General features: G+C 37.7%; 1 protein-coding gene across 3 annotated transcripts in view; it reads right to left on the bottom strand.

The window, feature by feature from the left end:
* Window positions 1-14676, bottom strand: part of CCAR1 (cell division cycle and apoptosis regulator 1) — a 49431-nt gene extending 34755 nt beyond the window's left edge. The window contains exons 1-4 of one of the 3 annotated variants that reach the window (XM_045842141.1): window positions 14470-14676; window positions 13306-13428; window positions 1944-2116; window positions 1237-1281 (exon numbers count right to left, since the gene is read on the bottom strand). In XM_045842141.1, coding sequence (XP_045698097.1) covers window positions 1237-1281; window positions 1944-2116; window positions 13306-13378 — 291 coding nt within the window. In that variant the 5' untranslated portion in view covers window positions 13379-13428; window positions 14470-14676. The remainder of the gene's footprint in view (window positions 1-1236; window positions 1282-1943; window positions 2117-13305; window positions 13429-14469) is intronic. The other 2 variants (XM_045842142.1, XM_045842144.1) reach the window with 2 other exon arrangements.
* Between the last annotated feature and the right edge of the window lie 4695 nt (window positions 14677-19371).

Consider the following 19371-nt stretch of genomic DNA (forward strand, 5'->3'; position numbering starts at 1 on the left):
CAACCACACATTGGTGTTTCTCTCCCTCTTTCTCCCTCCCTTCCCCTCTAACTATAAATAAATAATTAAAATCTTCAAAAAAAAAAAAGAATAAGTAATGTCTTTTTAAAGGCACTATCATTTTGAGTATTTACATTTTCATATGGTTCCACCTAACACATAATCTTTAATAATGTTATTTCGTAACAGCACTAAACTAAGTCTATGGGTATTCTGAAAACAAGATAGCCAACTTTAACATCAATGTCTTGTCAATTTTTAAAAGTTTAAAGCAATGATTGGTGAGATGTTGTAATCTTCAGGGAAAATACAGTGCTTCTGAAACCCCAAGGTACTTAAGTCAAGGATAAAACTGTGGCATGGATCTAGGGATGAGAACTTCCAGGTGGAGAAGCCTGTTTCTCCATGGTGTCTTCAGATCCAAGTGTTGGTCCCCCTTTACTGTCTCCCTTTTTCCTTTCCTGGCTGCTTTACTTTCCTGGAGCTTCTTAAATGAACTGAGAAGGAATGAAACTACCTCTTAACCTTGGAAGAGCCTAGAATGGGTGCTAAGGATAGAACCTATCCAGATTTCTGCAAACAAAATGCTTTTCCTTGACAAACTCCTCCTAAGGTTCAGTTTTTCTTATCTCTTCCTATCATCACAGATATAAGACCTTTAAGCACATGATAAGAGTATGAGCCTAGGGAAAAGGGACCAAAGAAACTTACTTTTAGTCTAAGCCAGGATTTCCAAATTGGGAATAGGGTGGAAACTGTAAGGGTAGGTTCCTCTTATTTTTAACAATTCTATTTTAGTATTTTGTATATTGGGTTTCAATATATAATAACATTAGGAAAAAAGGGGGAGGGTTGTGTTGTTTAAAAAATAAAGGCTGAAAAAAAAAAATCAATAAAGCTTTTCACTTCCACATGTAGTCCAGTATAGCACAGTAGGACTACAGGTTCCAGACAAGAATTCAGCCAAAGACTCAGACACAGAGACTGTCCACTGCATGTTTTCTCAGAAACACGTGGCAAACACTGGCTGCTAATTGAAGATGTGGATTTTCAGAACCTGTCTCCTCTCTTCCTTTTCCTTGAAGACATTCCTTTTCTACCTACCTCAATTCCCCAACCCCCCTGAAATTCAAATGACACACCAAAGTAGTTAATAGGAAAATAAATTATATATGATTAAATTTGAAACATAATGATTTTAAAAACCAGATTTTAACATGGAAGACATAAACTAACCTGTTGCTGCACACTATACAAGGCCTGCTGAGGTTGTGAATATTGCTAGGAAAAAAATTTTTTCAAAGAAAAATATATACATTAGTTTTATATATTCTCAAAAAACAATATAAATACAAACATACAAATTGTAACCAGAATTACGCTAAGAAGAAATTTTATGGAACAGCTCAATGAAATCTAAAATAAACAAAATAGTGATTATAACTCGGATCCATCAAGAACTGAATTTTGTTCAAATAATTAAAGTATAAGAACTGCCCAATGTAAGAGTTTGACTATGAAACTACCTTCCTCTATAGATCCTGGGCATATGTAATTTTTTTTCTCCAGAAAAAAAAAACAAGCATATTTAAAACCCACAACTAGCCCTGGTTGGTGCGGCTCAGTGGATTGAGCGCGGGGCTGGGAACCAAAGGGTCACCAGTTCGATTCCCAATTGGGGCACATTCCTGGGTTGCAGGCCAGGTCCCCAATAGGGAGTGTGCAGGAGGCAACCACACACTGGTATTTCTCTCCCTCTCTTTCTCCTTCCCTTTCCCTCTATTTCAAAATAAATAAATAAAATCTTTTAAACAAAACAAAACAAAAAAAAAAGAAAAGAAAAAATCCCTTAATTATTCATTCTTTAAAAAGTGAAGGTGCCAATCCTTGCTACACAGACCTGATAGTTTTTTGTCACATAGCAAAACCTATTAAAGATTCACCTGTTGCAATGCAGCTGCTGCAGCTGCGGCTTGTTGTTGCAATGCTGCAGTTTGAGTTAATTGATAGTTTGCTGGGGTTTGCGTGGTAAGGCCTGCTGCCGCCAATGCAGTTTGCTGTGTATAAATGGTAGGAGATGCTCCGAGGAGTGATGGCTGCTGAACACCCAATGCAGCTAAAATGAGATTGAAGGGCGGGGGGAGAAATCAAGATTATTTGGATCCCTTCCAGAAATATTTCACAAGAGCTTAGTTATACATTATGGTCTGCCATGATTTAGTAAAAAACCCAGAGAAAATGTTCAGTAATGCTCACTGAATTTATTAATGTCCTACACCAGATCCCAATGGCTTTGTATTAAATGTTCATGTCATGATAGATATAAGAAAACATTAATCCACAAAATAAACTATAGAATGAACCTATTCAATCTCACTTAAACCACAAGGCTAAATTACCGTGAATAAGTATTTTTTGGAAAAAAACAAAAACAAAAACAAAACACAACCATATAGCTTGGTTGGGGGCGGGGGGTAGTATTTTTAGGAAGAGCAAACAATAAATTATTTTACTATAAAATTACTGTTTTATCTTCATGCAGATAAGAATCACGTATTAAGGGAGTGTTGCTGAAAGTTACCTACCCTTAAACCTTCCTATTGGACAAACTATTCTCGTACTTATACTCTGCATTAAAAAATGTAAAACTAGGCCCCGCTAGTGTGGCTCAGTGGATTGAATGCTGGCCAGCAAACCAAAGTGTCACCAGTTCAATTCCCATTCAGGGCACATGCCTGGATTGCAGGCCAGGTCCCCGGTGGGGTGGGGAGGGGGGGTCACCCGAGAGGCAACCACGTGTTTCTCTCTCCCTTCTTTCCTCTCTCTCTAAACATAAATCAAATTAAATTTAAAAAAAAAAAAAAAAGTAAAACCAGGAAGAAGACAAAAGCAACACTTTAAATGTACAAAGAGTTTATTTCAGTGCACTACTATACTGAGGAATGAGAGATAAAATTAATCCCATAATAAGTTACAATGATTTGCATAATGAAAAAAATAGAGAGGTCTCTGAATAACAGGTTTAAGTACTTAATGTTTAATGTATGGGGGAGACCCAAAAAACCCTGGTATTTATTAAAAATTGTGTATTTACCCTGGCTGGCGTAGCTCAGTGGATTGAGCACGGGCTGGGAACCAAAGTGTCCCAGGTTCGATTCCCAGCCAGGGTACATTCCTGGGTTGCAGGCCATAACCCCCAGCAACCGCACATTGATGTTTCTCTCTCTCTCTCTCTCTCTCTCTCTCTCTTTCTATCTCCCTCCCTTCCCTCTCTCTAAATAAATAAATAAATAAATAAAATCTTAAAAAAAAAAAAATTGTGTATTTAGCCCTGGCTGGTGTGGCTCAGTGGATTGAGCACGGGCTGTGAACCAAAGCATCGCAGGTTCGATTCCCAGTTGGGGCACATGCCTAGGTTGCAGACCATAACCCCCAGCAACTGCACATTGATGTTTCTCTCTCTTTCTCCCTCCCTTCACTCTCTAAAACTAAATAAATAAATTCTTTAAAAAAAATTGTGTATTTATTCTTATATGTTTAAACTTTAGTCACCTTCCAAGTACTCTCCATTTGAACCAATAAATCAAGACTTTCCAATGCTCAAAACAGTTTTTGAACTCATCTGTTTTGATGCCTTTTAGTGCTTCTGCTAGGTTTTTTTGTTTGTTTGTTTTTTGGTTTTTGGTTCCACCTATTCCACATTGGGAAACTGTTTCCCTTTGAGGACTTTTTTCAACCAGGGAAACAAACAAACAAAAAAAGTTGCTCAGGCGAGATCATAGGGAGAGTGGGGCAGAGTGAGAGAGGATCATGCCATTTTTTGGTCAAAAAGTGCTGAATGCTCAGCTCTGTATGAGCAGGTACAGCTTGTAAACCGCCCATTGAGAAATGGGCAAAAGCCTTGAGTTTAAAACAAACAAACAAACAAACAAACAAACCCCTCACCGATGCCAATCACAGTGTCTCACAACAATGCCAGCTGGTACAGATACAGACGGGTATCTAGAACACTCACCTAGCAGAGGATATCTGTACTACAAGGGCCACACCCTCATATGCTTACATGGGGCTAAAAACTTCAGAAAACACAAGAAAGATTTTACTTGCTTTTACGCAATTCCATTAAATGCAAAAGAGCAATAGAATAAAACCTGCAGTTTAGAATTGCACTTCAAAATGTATAAACTGGATAAACTTCAAATTGTATAAACTGGAACAATGACTAGCTCCCCAGGACATTAAAGTTTGAAAGAAGAAGTCCGAAGTCTAGGAAGAAATGAATTAAATAAGCACATACTTTAACTTCAGGATTTTCCAAAACCATTAATATGTCCCAAAGAATTATGAATCTCAAAGAGGTTACTGTAAAAGCAGTATTTGCTCACGAAACACTCCCTTTTCCAATACATCTTGCTGTTATCTAAGATAATTTGTAAAAAAAAAAAAAAAAGCTCCTCTATAGCTGTTAATTACCCTATAGAAAGAACAGTATTATGCTTTCAGAAAAGAGAATAATAAACTAAACAAAGCATCTTAGTCTGAAATATCCCAGAAAAATTTTTAGAAATGTGAAATTCATCACCAATCAGTTAAGAGTACAAATTAATTTTACTTAAAAATGGAACAAGCCAACAACAAAATAAGGTAAAAACAAAAAACAAATCCCAGAAATCATGTTTGGGATTACTGCAAATTACTAATTACTCCCTGCAAAAACACTATACACAATTTGAAAAGGAGGAAAAAAAAAGAGAGAGAGAACCTAAGGTGGGGGAAAAACCCTCCTAAATATCCTCTATAGTACAAAGCCCCTACCACATTAATGTTTTCTCCGTTGTTTTTAAGGTAAGTTGGACACCACAGATAAGCAGAAAGGAAAAACAGGACTAACTAAACGAATGTAAATAGAAGTGGGAAATATCTTAACACCAATGTACGTTCAAAATGAGGTTAACTGCAACGAGAATAGAAAAAAAAGGACTGAAATCTGGGGCACAGATTTTAACTAGTGGGTCCTGCCTATCTTCTGAAATTATATGCAAAATTTCAGACTAGAAATTCCAGAACTTTCAACAAAGGTTAAGAACCACTGTTTTAGGATAACAAAAGCAAAATTCTCATGTAATCACCAAACATGGAAAGACTAGGAAAAATTATTAGTATTTTAAGTTCTAAGCACCTCCTTTACCCACCTGAGCTTTGACCTTAGCTCTGATGTTTCACTCCCCTGGTAACAATTTCAAGAACTTTGGAAAGTATTGGTAACTGCCACAGTAGAAGGAATCAGAGCCAATTTCTCAGAGAGTCTATTTTTTTCCTATTGCTTTTCTAGGTGTTCTGGACTCTGGCAGCATACAGCAGCCCAGCATTAACCACAGGTGGGATAGCAGATACCAAGCACTTCTCTTTTCTACTGCTGCCAGTCAATGTGATGAATTAGAAACTACAAAACACATTAATTGGTAATGAAGAATTCAACTGCCAGGAGAAATTTATGGGAAGGAAATTTACATTCTAGTATTTGTCTGACACTAATTTCAAATTGTGTGAAATCACTGAGCATGTGGTTATGGCTTTTATACATCTGTAATACAGCTCTTTTAAAATTTACTGATATTTGAGATTTTAATCTCAATAAAGTATGTATTTCATTAATATTTATTAATGCTCCTTTTTGTGAATATCTGAACAGCTATCCTTGCATATTTGTATATAGCACTCTTCACTCTTCTTGTGATTATAAAATTCTGCAACATAATTCTGTAACTTGTAAAGTACAAAGTTATTAACATCTGATTTAATCTTTCTATATAAATAGCCGAACACTTGTCAGCCTTAGATCTTTTCCAATGATCCATATTGGAACAGTCTGTTCATTTATCTAATTCAAATATGATTGCTGAAGGTCTCCTGACTCATCCAATATATGCTTATCACAACGTATCAACACTTTCACAGACGAACCCATGAAACAAGCCCTATATGGCCATAGGCTACCAGGTAAATCCATAAATTTAAGGGCTAAGTTTTGTTAAATCTTCAAGGACAAATGTTATATTATTTTCTAAAATGTAAAATCAGACCCTGACTGGTGTGGCTCAGTGGGTTGGGCATGGCCTTATAAATCAAGAGGTCACCAGTTTGCTTCTTGGTTGAGACACATGACTGGGTTGTGGGTATGTGAGAGGTAACGGATCTGTTTCTCTTGCATATCTATGTTTCTGTCCCTCTCTTTCTCCCTCCCTTCCCCTCTCTCTAAAATAAGTAAATAGCCCTGGCTGGTATGGCTCAATGGATTAAGCACCAGGGTGGGAACCAAAGGGTCACTACTTTGATTCCTAGTCAGGGCACATGCCTGGGTTGCAGGCCAGGTCCCCAGTAGAGGGCGCACAAGAGGCAACCACACAGTGATGTTTCTCTCCTTCTCTTTCTCCCTCCCTTCCCCATCTCTGTAAAATTAAATAAAATCTTAAAAAAATAATAAAATATTAAAAAAGGAACCTGCCCCTTGCCTATTGTCCCTTGGTCTTATGAAACTTACTGTTAAATTTTAAATTCCTTCTTACCTTTATACCTCAGGGCTTTATCTTTACTAAAATAAGTCAACTTTTGAGATAGCAAATACAGTCGAAAATTCCAAACTGACCTGAGAAACTTCATTTTTTTACCTTTAGTGGAATTATTTAAAGGACTGTTGGACAATGCTTTATCCTTTGAAATGTACATGTATCGATATATGTCCTAAAAGCAATCTTATGTTAATCAGAGAGAAAAACAACATGAAGATATGGAGGATTCTCTTTATAATTTGTAGATTTACTAAAATATTTTTAACCCAGGTCTTAAATCAAGTGAACAAGTCTTCTAAATGTCAGATTCTATTCAATATTCTTCCTAAGAAGTGAGACTTTAAAGATTAGATTTCACACAAATACAAAACCTTTTTAAAGTTTATTTTATTCTCCTTCAAGAGAGAAGGGAAGGGAGAGAATGAAACATTGATGTGAGAGAGAAATACCAATCAGCCACCTTCTGCATGTGCCCCCAATGGGAGATCAAGCCCGTGGACCTGGACATGTGCCCTTACCGGGAATCAAACCAGCAACCTTTGGTTACACAGGGATGCTGCAACCAACTGAGTCATGTCAGCCAAAGCCAAAATCTTCTCTTTTTTAATGTACTGAGTTTAGAGAAAGAGAGGAAAGAAGAGAGAGAGAGAGAGAGAGAGAAACACTGATTTGTTGCTCCACCCTTTCTGCATTCATTGGTAGCTCTTATGTGCCTCCTGATGGGGATCAAGCCCACAACCTTTGGCTTATCAGCAGGCCATTCTAATCATCAGAGCCACCCAAATGGGCTCAAATACAAAACCTCTGATGTCCTCATGCACAGGTAACTCTTACAATCAGACAACTCAATGGTCAATCCACTGCATGGCTTTCAAGGTTCTATTTCAAGCCCACCATGTACCCAATGACTGGAAATACTCTATACCTTTTAAGAATAAGAAATTAAGGGATTAAGAATTAAAAAGGACAAAAGGTATTAACTTCTAGTTTATAACTGCACTGTTCAATATACCAGCCAGCCGCCTTATGTGGCTATTTCTATTTCAATTTGTGAAAATTAAATTAAATTAGAAATTCAGTTCCTCAGTCATACTAACTACATTTCAAGTGCTCAACAACCACATGTGGCTACATATTAGATAATGAAGACACAGAATGTATCTATCATGACAGAAAGTTGTTCTAAGTGGAAAAAAAAAACCCCTAACTAAATCAGTTGTATGGGGTTCTTAAAGTCTCTATAAAGATTACTATACTAACAGGCAGTAGCTCTTCTCCTCTCTCGAAGATTCACCAAAATGATGACTAGTGATTCTGGCCATAGTCACTTCTAGCTACTGTTCAAATAACTGTTGGTCAACCCTTCCAGGCAGCTGAAGATACCTAACGTCATGATTTCCTCCATCTTTAATTGCATCTGGTATTTATCTACTTTTCGACCCCATCTCTTTCAAGGATTCTTGTATCACCCAGTGTTAATACTCACACTTTCAATATTATTTCGGATACATTTTCAGCTATAATATATAGAAATCATTTCCCAGATCATGAAACATAGAATGCAAGAGAAGCCACAATTGCATACACACGAGTTGCACACTCAACTCAAGATACAGAGATGGGGCACTAACTGGCTTGCAGTTTGGTATGTTAATGCAGCTCTCATGGAATGAGAGCAAAGTTAAAGACATACTCAGAGAAAGAAGAAAAAATCTGTATTCACAATGAGCCTTTACAGACTTCATGGGCATGTTTTCTCTCACTTAGAAAAATGTTTTAGACAATCAGCTATTACACAGCACTAATAATGGATTAAACACCCATATCAATAGCAATCCTTATCTACCAACTGAGCTGGAAACATCCAAATCTATCAATTGATAACTAATGTAAGTGAAGTACACATGGTACATCAGCTATTATTTCTTTGAAAAGACCATGAATTAAGAATCTGAGCTGCTGATTCAAGAGACTCTTTTTTAAAGGTTTTATTTATTTATTTTTAGACAGAAGGGAAAAGAGGGAAAAAGAGAGGAAGAGAAACACCAATTGGTTGCCTCTTACACGCCACCCAGGTATGTTCCCTGACTGGGAATCAAATTGGTAACTTTCTGGTTTGCAGAACAAGGCTCACTCAGTCCACTAAGCCACACCAGTAAGGGCAAAAGATTAGGTTTTAAAAAAGATGACCATCAAGTCAGAATGAAGAGATAGAAAAAATGTAGTCATAATTGAATCACTTACACTGGTAGTATCTTCAGTCACCTGTGTTAAATTAAAAGCACCACATAAACTAACTCCTGAACCATCCATTTTTCTCTATAGCCACAATGCAGTCAACTTACAAATGGTCAAAAGAAACAGGTGAGAAAATAGGTCTGAATCCATCCCCACACTTTAATACCAAACACACACTGATATTATTTTCTTTTCTTTTTTTTTAAAGATTTTATTTATTTATTTTTAGAGAGGGAAGGGAGAGAGAAAGAGAAACATCAATGTGTGGTTGCTGGGGGCCATGGCCTGCAACCTAGGCATGTGCCCTGACTGGGAATTGAACCTGCGATGCCTGGTTCACAGCCCGCACTCAATCCACTGAGCTACACCAGCCAGGGCTGATATTACTTATTTTCTTAAAAGGATTTTATTTATTTTTAGAAAGAGGGAAGGAGGGAGAGAAACATTGATTGGTTGCCTCTCGCATGCCCCCAAATAGGTCCCCACCTGCAACCCAGGCATGTGCCCTGACCAGGAACCAAATTGGCAACCTTAACCTTTGCAGGCCAACACCAAACCCACTGAGCCATCCCCACACTGCAATAATATTGTTCCAATTATGCATATACACATGAAAATGTTCTGAGTCAAATATACTAAAGATATCCTGCTCTAGCTGGTGTGGCTCAGTGGATTGAGTGCCAGCCTGCAAACCAAAGGGTCACAGGTTTAATTCTCAGTCAGGGCACATGCCTGGATTGCAGGCCAGATCCCCAGTGGGGGCACATGAGAGGCAACCAGACACTGATGTTTCTCTCCCTCTTTCTCCCTCTCTAGAATAAATAAATAAATAAATAAATAAATCCTTTTAAACAGCACATGTACACACGTACACACACACACACGAGATCCCGAATCAATACACTTTATCTAAGGGCTATTCTAAATTCAGTGATTCCCGGCTAGCTCTTTCCATGTCTCTTTATACAAAAGAAAAACTTAAAACTTTCAAACCTACAAGTTCTCGTCCCAAATATGACTGTTAGTGAATGTGCACCATAAAACACTTTGGCTAGAAGATGGAAACATAGGATAAATACTAAGAACAAGTATTTCAGTGTCAAATTAGCCCTAGAAAGTCGGAAGTTCTTGAATACCATCCCAAGGAGTTTGACGTGTATTCAAAAATCCTTAAAGATATTTCTGCAGTTGAATTTAGACAATAGGCGATACAATGAATCACATTCTGAGGTCCTAACATTGATTCTCCTGTGACTGGTAAGACCTAAACAAAACTTCTTCACCTTTCTTCTGTTAAAGAAAGTTTAGAAAGATCTATCGCTCAGGCCCCTCCAGTTTTGGAAAATTCTGTGATTTATAGAGAATCACCACCAAGTAAGAGATGGGAAAAGAGCTTCCTTTCCCTTCACTTAAGTGAAGGATCTGTGCTAAGCACTATAGATTAAGATACAATGATTTGGGAAAGGTATGGAAGGGCCTTAAATGAGACTTTGGCATACAAGCAAAAGAAAGCTGCTACTGATGCAGATACCCAAACGTGAAGTGCAGAGGGCCTAAACGTAAAATGGAGGAGTATACTGAAGGTATTTTTCAAAGGGGAAAGAATCAAGCTTTGATATGATTAAATATGGCAGTTAAAAGAAAATTAAAAGCAACAGATCATGACACCCAGGAATTACTGACTCTAACTGAATAGGCTCAGTATCAAAATTAATCAGGAACAATTCAAATACCAATTCTCAATTTTACAATAGGTCTCAGCAATAAACTGCTAGTATATATACTTTTACTAAAGTTTTTAATATTACTTTAAATACATCAATTGTCTGAATGCACTGAAATTTTCAAATCACTGTTATCTGAGAATTTTTAGCAAAAATGCAAAATAATCTTAGTAGAAAACTGAATAGAAAAGTCAGTAATTGAACAAAACCATGTTAAGTGATATGGAAGAATGGAAATCATGATAATTTTTAGATTTTACTCTGAAGAAAAAAATGAGTCAGGAATATAGGCAAAAATATCAAAATATTTCACTGGACTTGAATTATTCAGTTAACATTTTTCTGTCGCATATTTGATTTATAACAGTGGTCTCTGATACTTACATATCTGGCATATTTCAATAGATATATGTTGTTTAGTACAGTAGAACTAGCACCTAACCTATTACCTTAAGTCATTTTTATGTCATTTATTAAAATTTTTTCTCAAATATTTATACTTAAGTTCTCTGAGATAAAGTGTAAATAAGATTTTAATTGCCTCAAAACTGAAAAAATTTAACTTAAGCATAAATTTGCTTGGCTCTGAGAATCAGATTGAATAAAGTAAAATGGTGATTAGTCACAAAGCTTTATGAAGGCAAGAAAGCATTAACCCAACCCTGGCTGGGAAGCTCAGTTCGTTAGAGCATCGTCCTGACATGCCAAGGTTCAGGTTCAATCCTCAATAAGGGTGCATGCAAGAATCAATCAATGAACACATAAATAAGTGAAACAACAAATCCATGTTTCTCTCTCTAAAATATGTGTGTGTATATATGTATATAAATATAACAATCAGCCCAAAATGCAGCACCTAGAAATAAAATATTTTAATAAAAACAAAGTTACTAGAGAATGCCATTTAGAAACTATTCCTGGAGTTTTACAGAAAAGCTGAGCATAGATGCTAACACAACACTTGCCTACTTACTGAAGTAATAATGCATCAATCAAATTTTAGAATTTGAAAAACTGATTAATGACAGTTCCATGAAAACCCATAAATAATTTCCTACAGCACAAACATAAGCTCTGTTTACACAAATACCATTATTTAAATTTGGACCCTCTATTGCCAAATATAAAAAGAGAGATCTACATTTACTACTGACTTTGACAAGTTTTATAAACCTTTGGTGTCTCCTTTGCTTAGTCTTAAAATAAATATAAAAGAGTGTAATATTTAAGTAATTACAATACAAATATTAAGAATTATAGACAGTAGCCCTGGCTGGTATAACTCGGTGGATTGAGCACAGGCTGCAAAGCAAAATGTCACTGGTTCAATTCCCAGTCAGGGCACATGCCTGGGTTATGAGCCAGATCCCTATAGAGGGCGCACGAGATGCAACCACTCACTGATGTTTCTCTACCCCTCTCTAAAAGAGTAAAATAAAATCTTTAACATAAAGGAGAAACACTTGAATCTGAAATGTAATCTGTATCTGTATTTCATATTATTTTCAGTTGCATGCAAAAGTAACTTCTGATCATTTACCACCCCCCAAGAACTAAAGCAAAACCTTTAAATTATCCAGAAAAAGGTCACCTACAAAATTAATCATATCCATCAAATTTTAGAACACCCAAGTAAGAACATCACTGTCTCTGCAGTTGACCTCAAATTACAAAATAAGTCTTTTAAGTAAAATGCAGCAAAGAACTAGAACCAGATAGTTCATAAATAAAAACATTCAAATTAACAATAAGCTGTCACTTATCTGGGTACCCAAAATAACTCAAATTTTCATTACATACAATCTTATTTAAGATTCAAACCTTAAGTCAAGAAATAGTAAAAAAAGAACAAAAACAAAAACAAAAAACACACACACAAAAAAACTTCCTAAGAGCAATGGGAAAAACCTTATTGTGAAACTTCTGACACTTTTGTTGACTTTTGAAAATGTAAATATTCATTTGCTCCTTTTATATCTTTTTCTTTTGCTTGGTAAATTCTTTAGAGTTGTTTTCCACTTTAATTTCAAACTTAAAACCACAGTCATGCATAATCTTTCATAAAGTATAAATTTTTGAGATTTTTAAATACAGTTGAGCCTTAAACACAAGTTTGAACTGCAGTCTACTAATACATGTATTTTTTCCCAATAAATATGTACAGTACTCTAAGTGTATTTCCTCTTCTTTTGCTTTCAACATTTTCTTTTCTCTAGCTTACTTTAATGTAGGAATACTATTCGTAATACATGTAACATACAAAATGTGTCAACTGCTTGTGTTATCAGTATGGCTTCCAGTCAACAGCTGGCTATTAGTAAAGTTTTAAGTTTTGGGGGAGTCAAAAGTAGTATAGGGATTTTCCACTGGGGGGTGGGAGGATTCTATACCCCCAACGATTCCCCTTGTTCAAGGGTAAACTGTATAACTTTTGAATACTGACACCTTAACGCGTCAAATGATTTTGGTAAACTCTAATTAATGAGTGAATGACTGCTAACCTCTAACATAATTAAATCAATTAAAAATCAATCAATTTAAAGTTTGAAAAACTATAAAACTTCCAAACTGATGTATAAAACAGTTTTGTTGTTTTTTTGCTAGTTGACTCATGAATGTTTAAAGGGGCCTGCCAAACAAAACTAAAAGATACAGAATTTGGGAACATTTTACATAGTATTATGCATAGCCTAATTCACAATTCTCAATCTCATGCCGCTGCTTCCGCAACGCCGCACCCCCCGCCCCGCAGTGCATGTGTTCAGTAGCCTGACCTGGTTGAGATACTGCAGTGGCTGTAAACTGAGTAGCCCATGGTGGATTCTTCTGTCCTCCAAACTGAGCCATGCTAGAAGCCGGGGGAAGACCTTCACGTGTTTGTCTTCTATAGCAGTGATCTATTAAGGAAGGATCCAGATTTTAAAGTCCAACCAAACTAGAAATATCACAAATGAAATGTTTCATTTGTCAAGGACGTATTCATAGATCTAAGTATAAATAAAAAGGATATATGAATGTACGATAGGCAGCAAAAATTTTTACACTAGGTAGCTCATCAAAAGTATCCAACTTCAAGAAACGACATTAGGGGTATACTTACAAAAAAGGCAATTCTTTCTGCGACTACAAACTGTCGCATTTAAACAGAAGACCATCTGTTGTTATCTACCCAATTCTTAACATAAGTGTACAGTTTTATGTTCAAAGGAAATATAGCCTGCATGTTTCTTTTGGCAATGACTTGGGGATTCAAAATGGTCAAACCAATTACGGAAACTGGAAGAAACCGAGTAAAGTATTTAGGAGTATTTCGTTAACGTCTCCATACTTTCTCAAACAGTGCAGAAACGGGGAGGGGGGTCCCTTTTTCTCTCCTCTCCTTCTAGGGGAAAGACAGTTGAAATAACGGATGCCCTTTAAGGAGGCAACACCAAGATCTCTCCCCTCCAAAATAGAAGTCAGAAAAAGCGAAGATCTCAGCCGGCGTACTCCCTCCATCCCCCGCGACTCGAAGGGGCCGGAGCTCTGCCATCCATCTTTCTCCAGCCCCAGCTCCTCACGGATCTCAGACCAGGGGAGACGGAATCCTCCGTCCCACGAGCCTGGGCGAAAGGCCAACAGAGGAATACTCAGAACCCTAATCCTCCGAAACCCTGGGCCGGCCCAGACAGCCTCCGTCTCTCCCCCAACCCACGGCACTCCGAGTGGCCCCAACGACCCAGAGGCCAAGGGGCCAAAACCGCACTGACTCGGGAACTAGGCACGGCCGTCGAAAGTCCCTCTGAGCTAGCCTAAATGAAGCTGAGGGGCGTTGGAGGAACACCATCGGGACTGCGGGGAACAGCGCGGGGTGGGGGAGGGGCCGGGCGCGCGGGGCCTGCTCCGACCCGCACAAAAGGGACCGTGTCCCTCCCGTCTCAGTCCCACGAGGACCCCACCGTCGTCAGCCAGCAGGCGCCGTGCTACCGAAAGGATCGTCCCCAGGCCTTCCGCGGATCAACTGGACTTCAGCTCCGCCACCTCCGCCGCCGCTTGAACGGAGAGAACTAGACCTTCACCTGAATCGGGTCCCGGCTAACACCGAAGCCATTTCAAACCCATCAGCCTGAAGCGCATGCGCCAACTTCCCCCTCTTCCTCCCCGCCTCTCCCTAGCCATCCACCTCTCCGAGGAGCGGCGCATGCGGGTTTACGTTGTACGTGCGCGCTCCCAAGTGGCGTTCAATACGGCCAGAGCTAGTACGTGCCTACGAAGGGTTACGTTGACTTCGTCCTAACAATGATGCGAGTCTGTTATCTATGCGCAAGCTTTGTGGGAAAGGCTTTCCAACCGACCAGAAGGAAAAAAAAACAAAAAACCCTCGGGCACGTGATCTCATAAACCCGCCGCCATTTTGCGCCCCCCTCCCCTTTTTTTCTAGTGCTAGTGCTTGGGAGAATGGATGTATACTGTGGACTCTTTTTAAAAATTTAACATGTAATTCACTTTTAAACATTTTATATACTATTTGAAATTAAGGAGGGAATATATATATGGTGGTGTGAGAAAGCAAAGTGGGGATTGGATTATGGGATATTTAAGATTATGTGCTCTCTTGAGGGTTAATACCGCCTTCTAGGGATTTTACATCTGGTTTTTCAAAGGTGCACGAGAACAGTTGGCGGAGCTGGCTTAAAATTTATCAGTAAAGGAGTTACAAGCCTCAGCCATGACTACTCATCATAACCCTGCCCAGATAAGAATTTATGATCAGATCACCCGGTGAGGTATCTTTCAATAGAGCCCAGTTTTTAATCCTCTGAAGTCACACCAGTTTACACTCCCATGAACAATATACCACGTCTTCCTCAATTCTTATTATTGTCATTTTAAAAAATTATAGTTATTTTAGTGGGTATGAAATGGTTTTGATTAGCAGTTTCATAATTTCTAATAATGTTAAGAAGCTTTTGGATCACTTTAGTATCTTCCTTGGTGAGATGTCTATCCAAGCCCTTTGATTTCCCCTATCCCACTTTTTTGGCAATTTTTGCTAAAATTTATATAACATAAAGTGTATCATTTAAACCATTTTTAAAATGTGCATTTCGGTGGCATTAGCTACATTTACAGCATTGTACAATCATCACTTTGCCTGATTTTAGATTGGGTTTGTCTGTTTTTGAGCGGTGAAAGTTTGCTTCTGCATATTAGTTCCTTGTATCAGAGATATGATTTGCATATATTTTCTTTCATTTTATGGAATACACCTTTCACAACAGTGTATTTTCATTCACAAAATCTACTGATATTCCTCTTTTTTTAAACAGTTCATATTATTTATTTTTAGAGAGAAGGGAAGGGAGAGAGAAAGAGAAGAGAAACATCAATGTGAGAGAAATATTGACTGGTTAGCCTCTCCCACGTCCCTAACCAGGGTACTGGCCCACAACTTAAGCATGTGCCCTAACTAGGAATTGAACCTACTGCCAAATCCAAGATCATAAAGATTTACCCCTACATTTTCTTCTAAAAATTATAGTTTTGCTTTACTTTGAATAATTAATCCAGTTTAAATTAATTTTTGTACATGATGTGAGTTGAGTCCAGTTCATCCTTTTGTGTGTGGATATCCAGTTCTCCCAAAACCATTTGTTGAAAAGTATATTCTTTCCCCATTAATGGTCTCAGCATCTTTGTCAAAAATCAATTGCTCATACATAAATAGGTTTATTTCTGGCCTCTAAATTCTATTCCATTGATCTCTGGCCGTCCTTATGCCAGTAGCAAACTCTTTATAATTTCTGTAGCGTTGTAGAAAGTCTTGAGAAGTGAGAGTCTTCCAAGTTTCTTGTACTTTTTCAAGATTGCTTTGTTTTTTTTCAGGGTTTCCTGCAATTCCATGCGAATTTTTGGATCAGGTTGTCCAATTCTGCAAAAAGGGCAGTTGAATTTTCAAATGGGGAGTTCTTTAAATCTGTAGATCAATTTGTGGAGTATTACCACCTTTACAATATTAAGTATCGATTCCATGAATGTTGATGTTTTTACATTTATTTAAGTCTTTTATTTCTTTCAACATGTTTTATAAATTTCAGAGTTCAACTTTTGTACATAAAATTCCAACTACTTTATTTTTTGGATGGTATTATAAATGGAATTGTTTTCATAATACCATTTTTGGATTATTTATTACTAATGTAAAGGAATAGAATTGGTATTAGTCTGTTGATCGTTTTACAACCTTGTTGAGTTAGTTTATTAGCTCTAATAGCTTGGGTGTCTGTGTGCATCTGTGTATTTTTTTAAATTTTCATTATTTAATATCATCTCTCATGTCATCTGTTAATTGACATAGATTTCCTTCTTTCTTTCCAATTTGAACACTTTTTACTTTTTTTTTTCCTGCCTAATAGCCCTGGCTAGAACTTCTAATCCAATGTGGTTGTGTGTATGTATGTATGTGTGTGTTTTAAAATTTTATTTGCTTTTCTTTTTTTAGATTTTATCTATTTTTTTTTACGATTTTTAAAAGATTTTATTTATTTATTTTTTAGAGAGGGAAGGGAGGGAGAGAGAGAGAGAGAGAGAAACATCAATGTGTGGTTGCTGGGGGCCATGGCCTGCAACCCAGGCATGTGCCCTGACTGGGAATCGAACCTGTGATGCTTTGGTTCACAGCCCATGCTCAATACACTGAGCTATACCAGCCAGGGCTATTGGCTTATTTTTTAGAGAGAGGGGAAGGGAGGGAGAAACAGAGGGAGAGAAACATCAATTTGTGTTTGCCTCCCATGTGACCCCAGCTGGGGACCTGGCTGGCAATGCAGGCAGGCATGTGCCCTGACTGGGAATTGAAGCAGCAACCCTTTGGTTTGCAGGTTGGCACTCAGTCCACTGACCCACACCAGCCAGGGCTAAACCAATGCTGAGAAGTGGTGAGATCAGATATCCTTGTCTTGTTCCTGAATTTAAAAGGAAAACTTCAGTTTTTCACCATTAGTCTGACTTTAGTTGTGGGTTTTTCAGAGATGCCACTATCAGATTAAGAAGGTTCTCTGCCATTCCTAGTTTATTGACTGTTTTCACCATTAAAGGGTTTGATTATTGTCAAATGATTTTTCCTCATCAATTGAGATTATCATATGCATTTTTCCTTTATATGTATTAAAATGGTATATTACATTGCTTGAGCTTTGCATATTTATTCATCCTTGCATTCCTGGGATACATCCCAATTAGTTATGGAATATAATCTTTTTAATATGCAGCTGAGTTTGGTTTGATAGTATTTTGTTTAGAATTTTTGTATTTGTATATATATGGTCCATATTTTCTTGTGATGTTTATGACCAGCTTTGGTATCTGGTAAATACCAGGCTCATAGAGTAAGTTAGGAAGTTTTCCTTCCACCTTTTAAAACTATTTGACCCTGGCTGTTTGGTGTGGCTCAGTGGATTGAACTCGGGCCTGCGAACCAAAGGATGTCTGGTTCAATTCCCAGTCAGGGCACATGCCTGGGTTGCAGGGGCCCAGTATGGGGTGCATGAGAGGCAACCACACATTGATATTTCTCTCCCTTTCTTTCTCTTTCCCTTCCCCTCTGTCTAAAAATAAAAATAAATAAAATCTTTAAAAACAATAAGTGTTTGAAAAGAATTGGTGTTAAATTTTTTTTAAGATTTTATTTATTTATTTTTAGAGAGGGGAAGGAGAAAGAGAGAGAGAGAAACATCAATGTGCGGTTGCTGGGGGCCGTGGCCTGCAACCCGGGCATGTGCCCTGACTGGGAATTGAACCTGCGATGCTTTGGTTTGCAGCCCGTGCTCAATCTACTGAGCTACACCAGCCAGGGCAAAAAAAAATTTTTAAATATTTGATGAAATTAAACAGGGAAGCTAGCTACCTTGTAACAGACTTTTATTTTTTCTTGATAGTATTTTTATTACAAATACAAAATTTTACTTGTTATAGCTCTATTCAGATTTTAATATTTCCATACGTTCTTGGAAAGCTCATAAATTATGGGTACTTAGATGTGGCCCCAATGTAAGAAAATGGAAGGAGCTTATTTAAATAACCATTTTCATAATGACTGTGACTAGAAGGAAAGAGAGAAATGGTAGCCCTAAGGGAGGGATGTGGATTGAAGGGCAGTTTCTTGTTTGTTTTATGATACCAGAGTTCAGACTTCCTTAAAATACTGATGGGGAGGATCTAGTGTTGAGACTGAAGTTAAAAGAGAAAGAGGAATAAGTTTTTCCTGAAGATATGAAGCTCCTGAGGAGAAGAGATGGTACAGAAACCAGAGAGTACACATGGAGGGATTTGCCTTTGATTGCAGGAAGGATATTTTTTTTCATTGTACTACTGGGGAGCAGAAGATGAGTACAGATTGAGGTAGATTTTTGAGGTACAGATGGGAAAAGGAGAGGATTTTCAGTCTGTGGTTTCTACTTCTCTGAAAAGAAAAGGCAGTCAGCATTTGAGAACAAGTAGGTTCAAAGGTACACACAGACTGAATGGATTAGATGAACAGTGTTGTAGGTTTTGTTTTTCTAAAATATATTGATTATGCAATTACAGTTGTCCCTATTTTTCCCCTTTTGCCCCCCTCCATCTGGTACCCCTGTTCACTCCAACAATCTCCTCCCCCCTTAGTTCATGTCCATAGGTTGTGCTTATAACTCCTTTGCTGTTTTCATTTCCTATGGTATTCTTAACATCTCCCTGTCTATTTTGTACCTACCAATTATGCTTCTTAATCCCTGCACCTTTTCCCTCTTCTCGCCCTTCCCCCTCCCAGCTGACACCCTCCAAATGATCTTCACAGCTATGATTCTGTTCCTGATTTGATTGTT

This window comes from Phyllostomus hastatus, unplaced genomic scaffold (assembly GCF_019186645.2).
Source record: "Phyllostomus hastatus isolate PE091 unplaced genomic scaffold, TTU_PhHast_1.1 phas_contig_38, whole genome shotgun sequence".
In the NCBI taxonomy this organism is placed as follows: domain Eukaryota; kingdom Metazoa; phylum Chordata; class Mammalia; order Chiroptera; family Phyllostomidae; genus Phyllostomus; species Phyllostomus hastatus.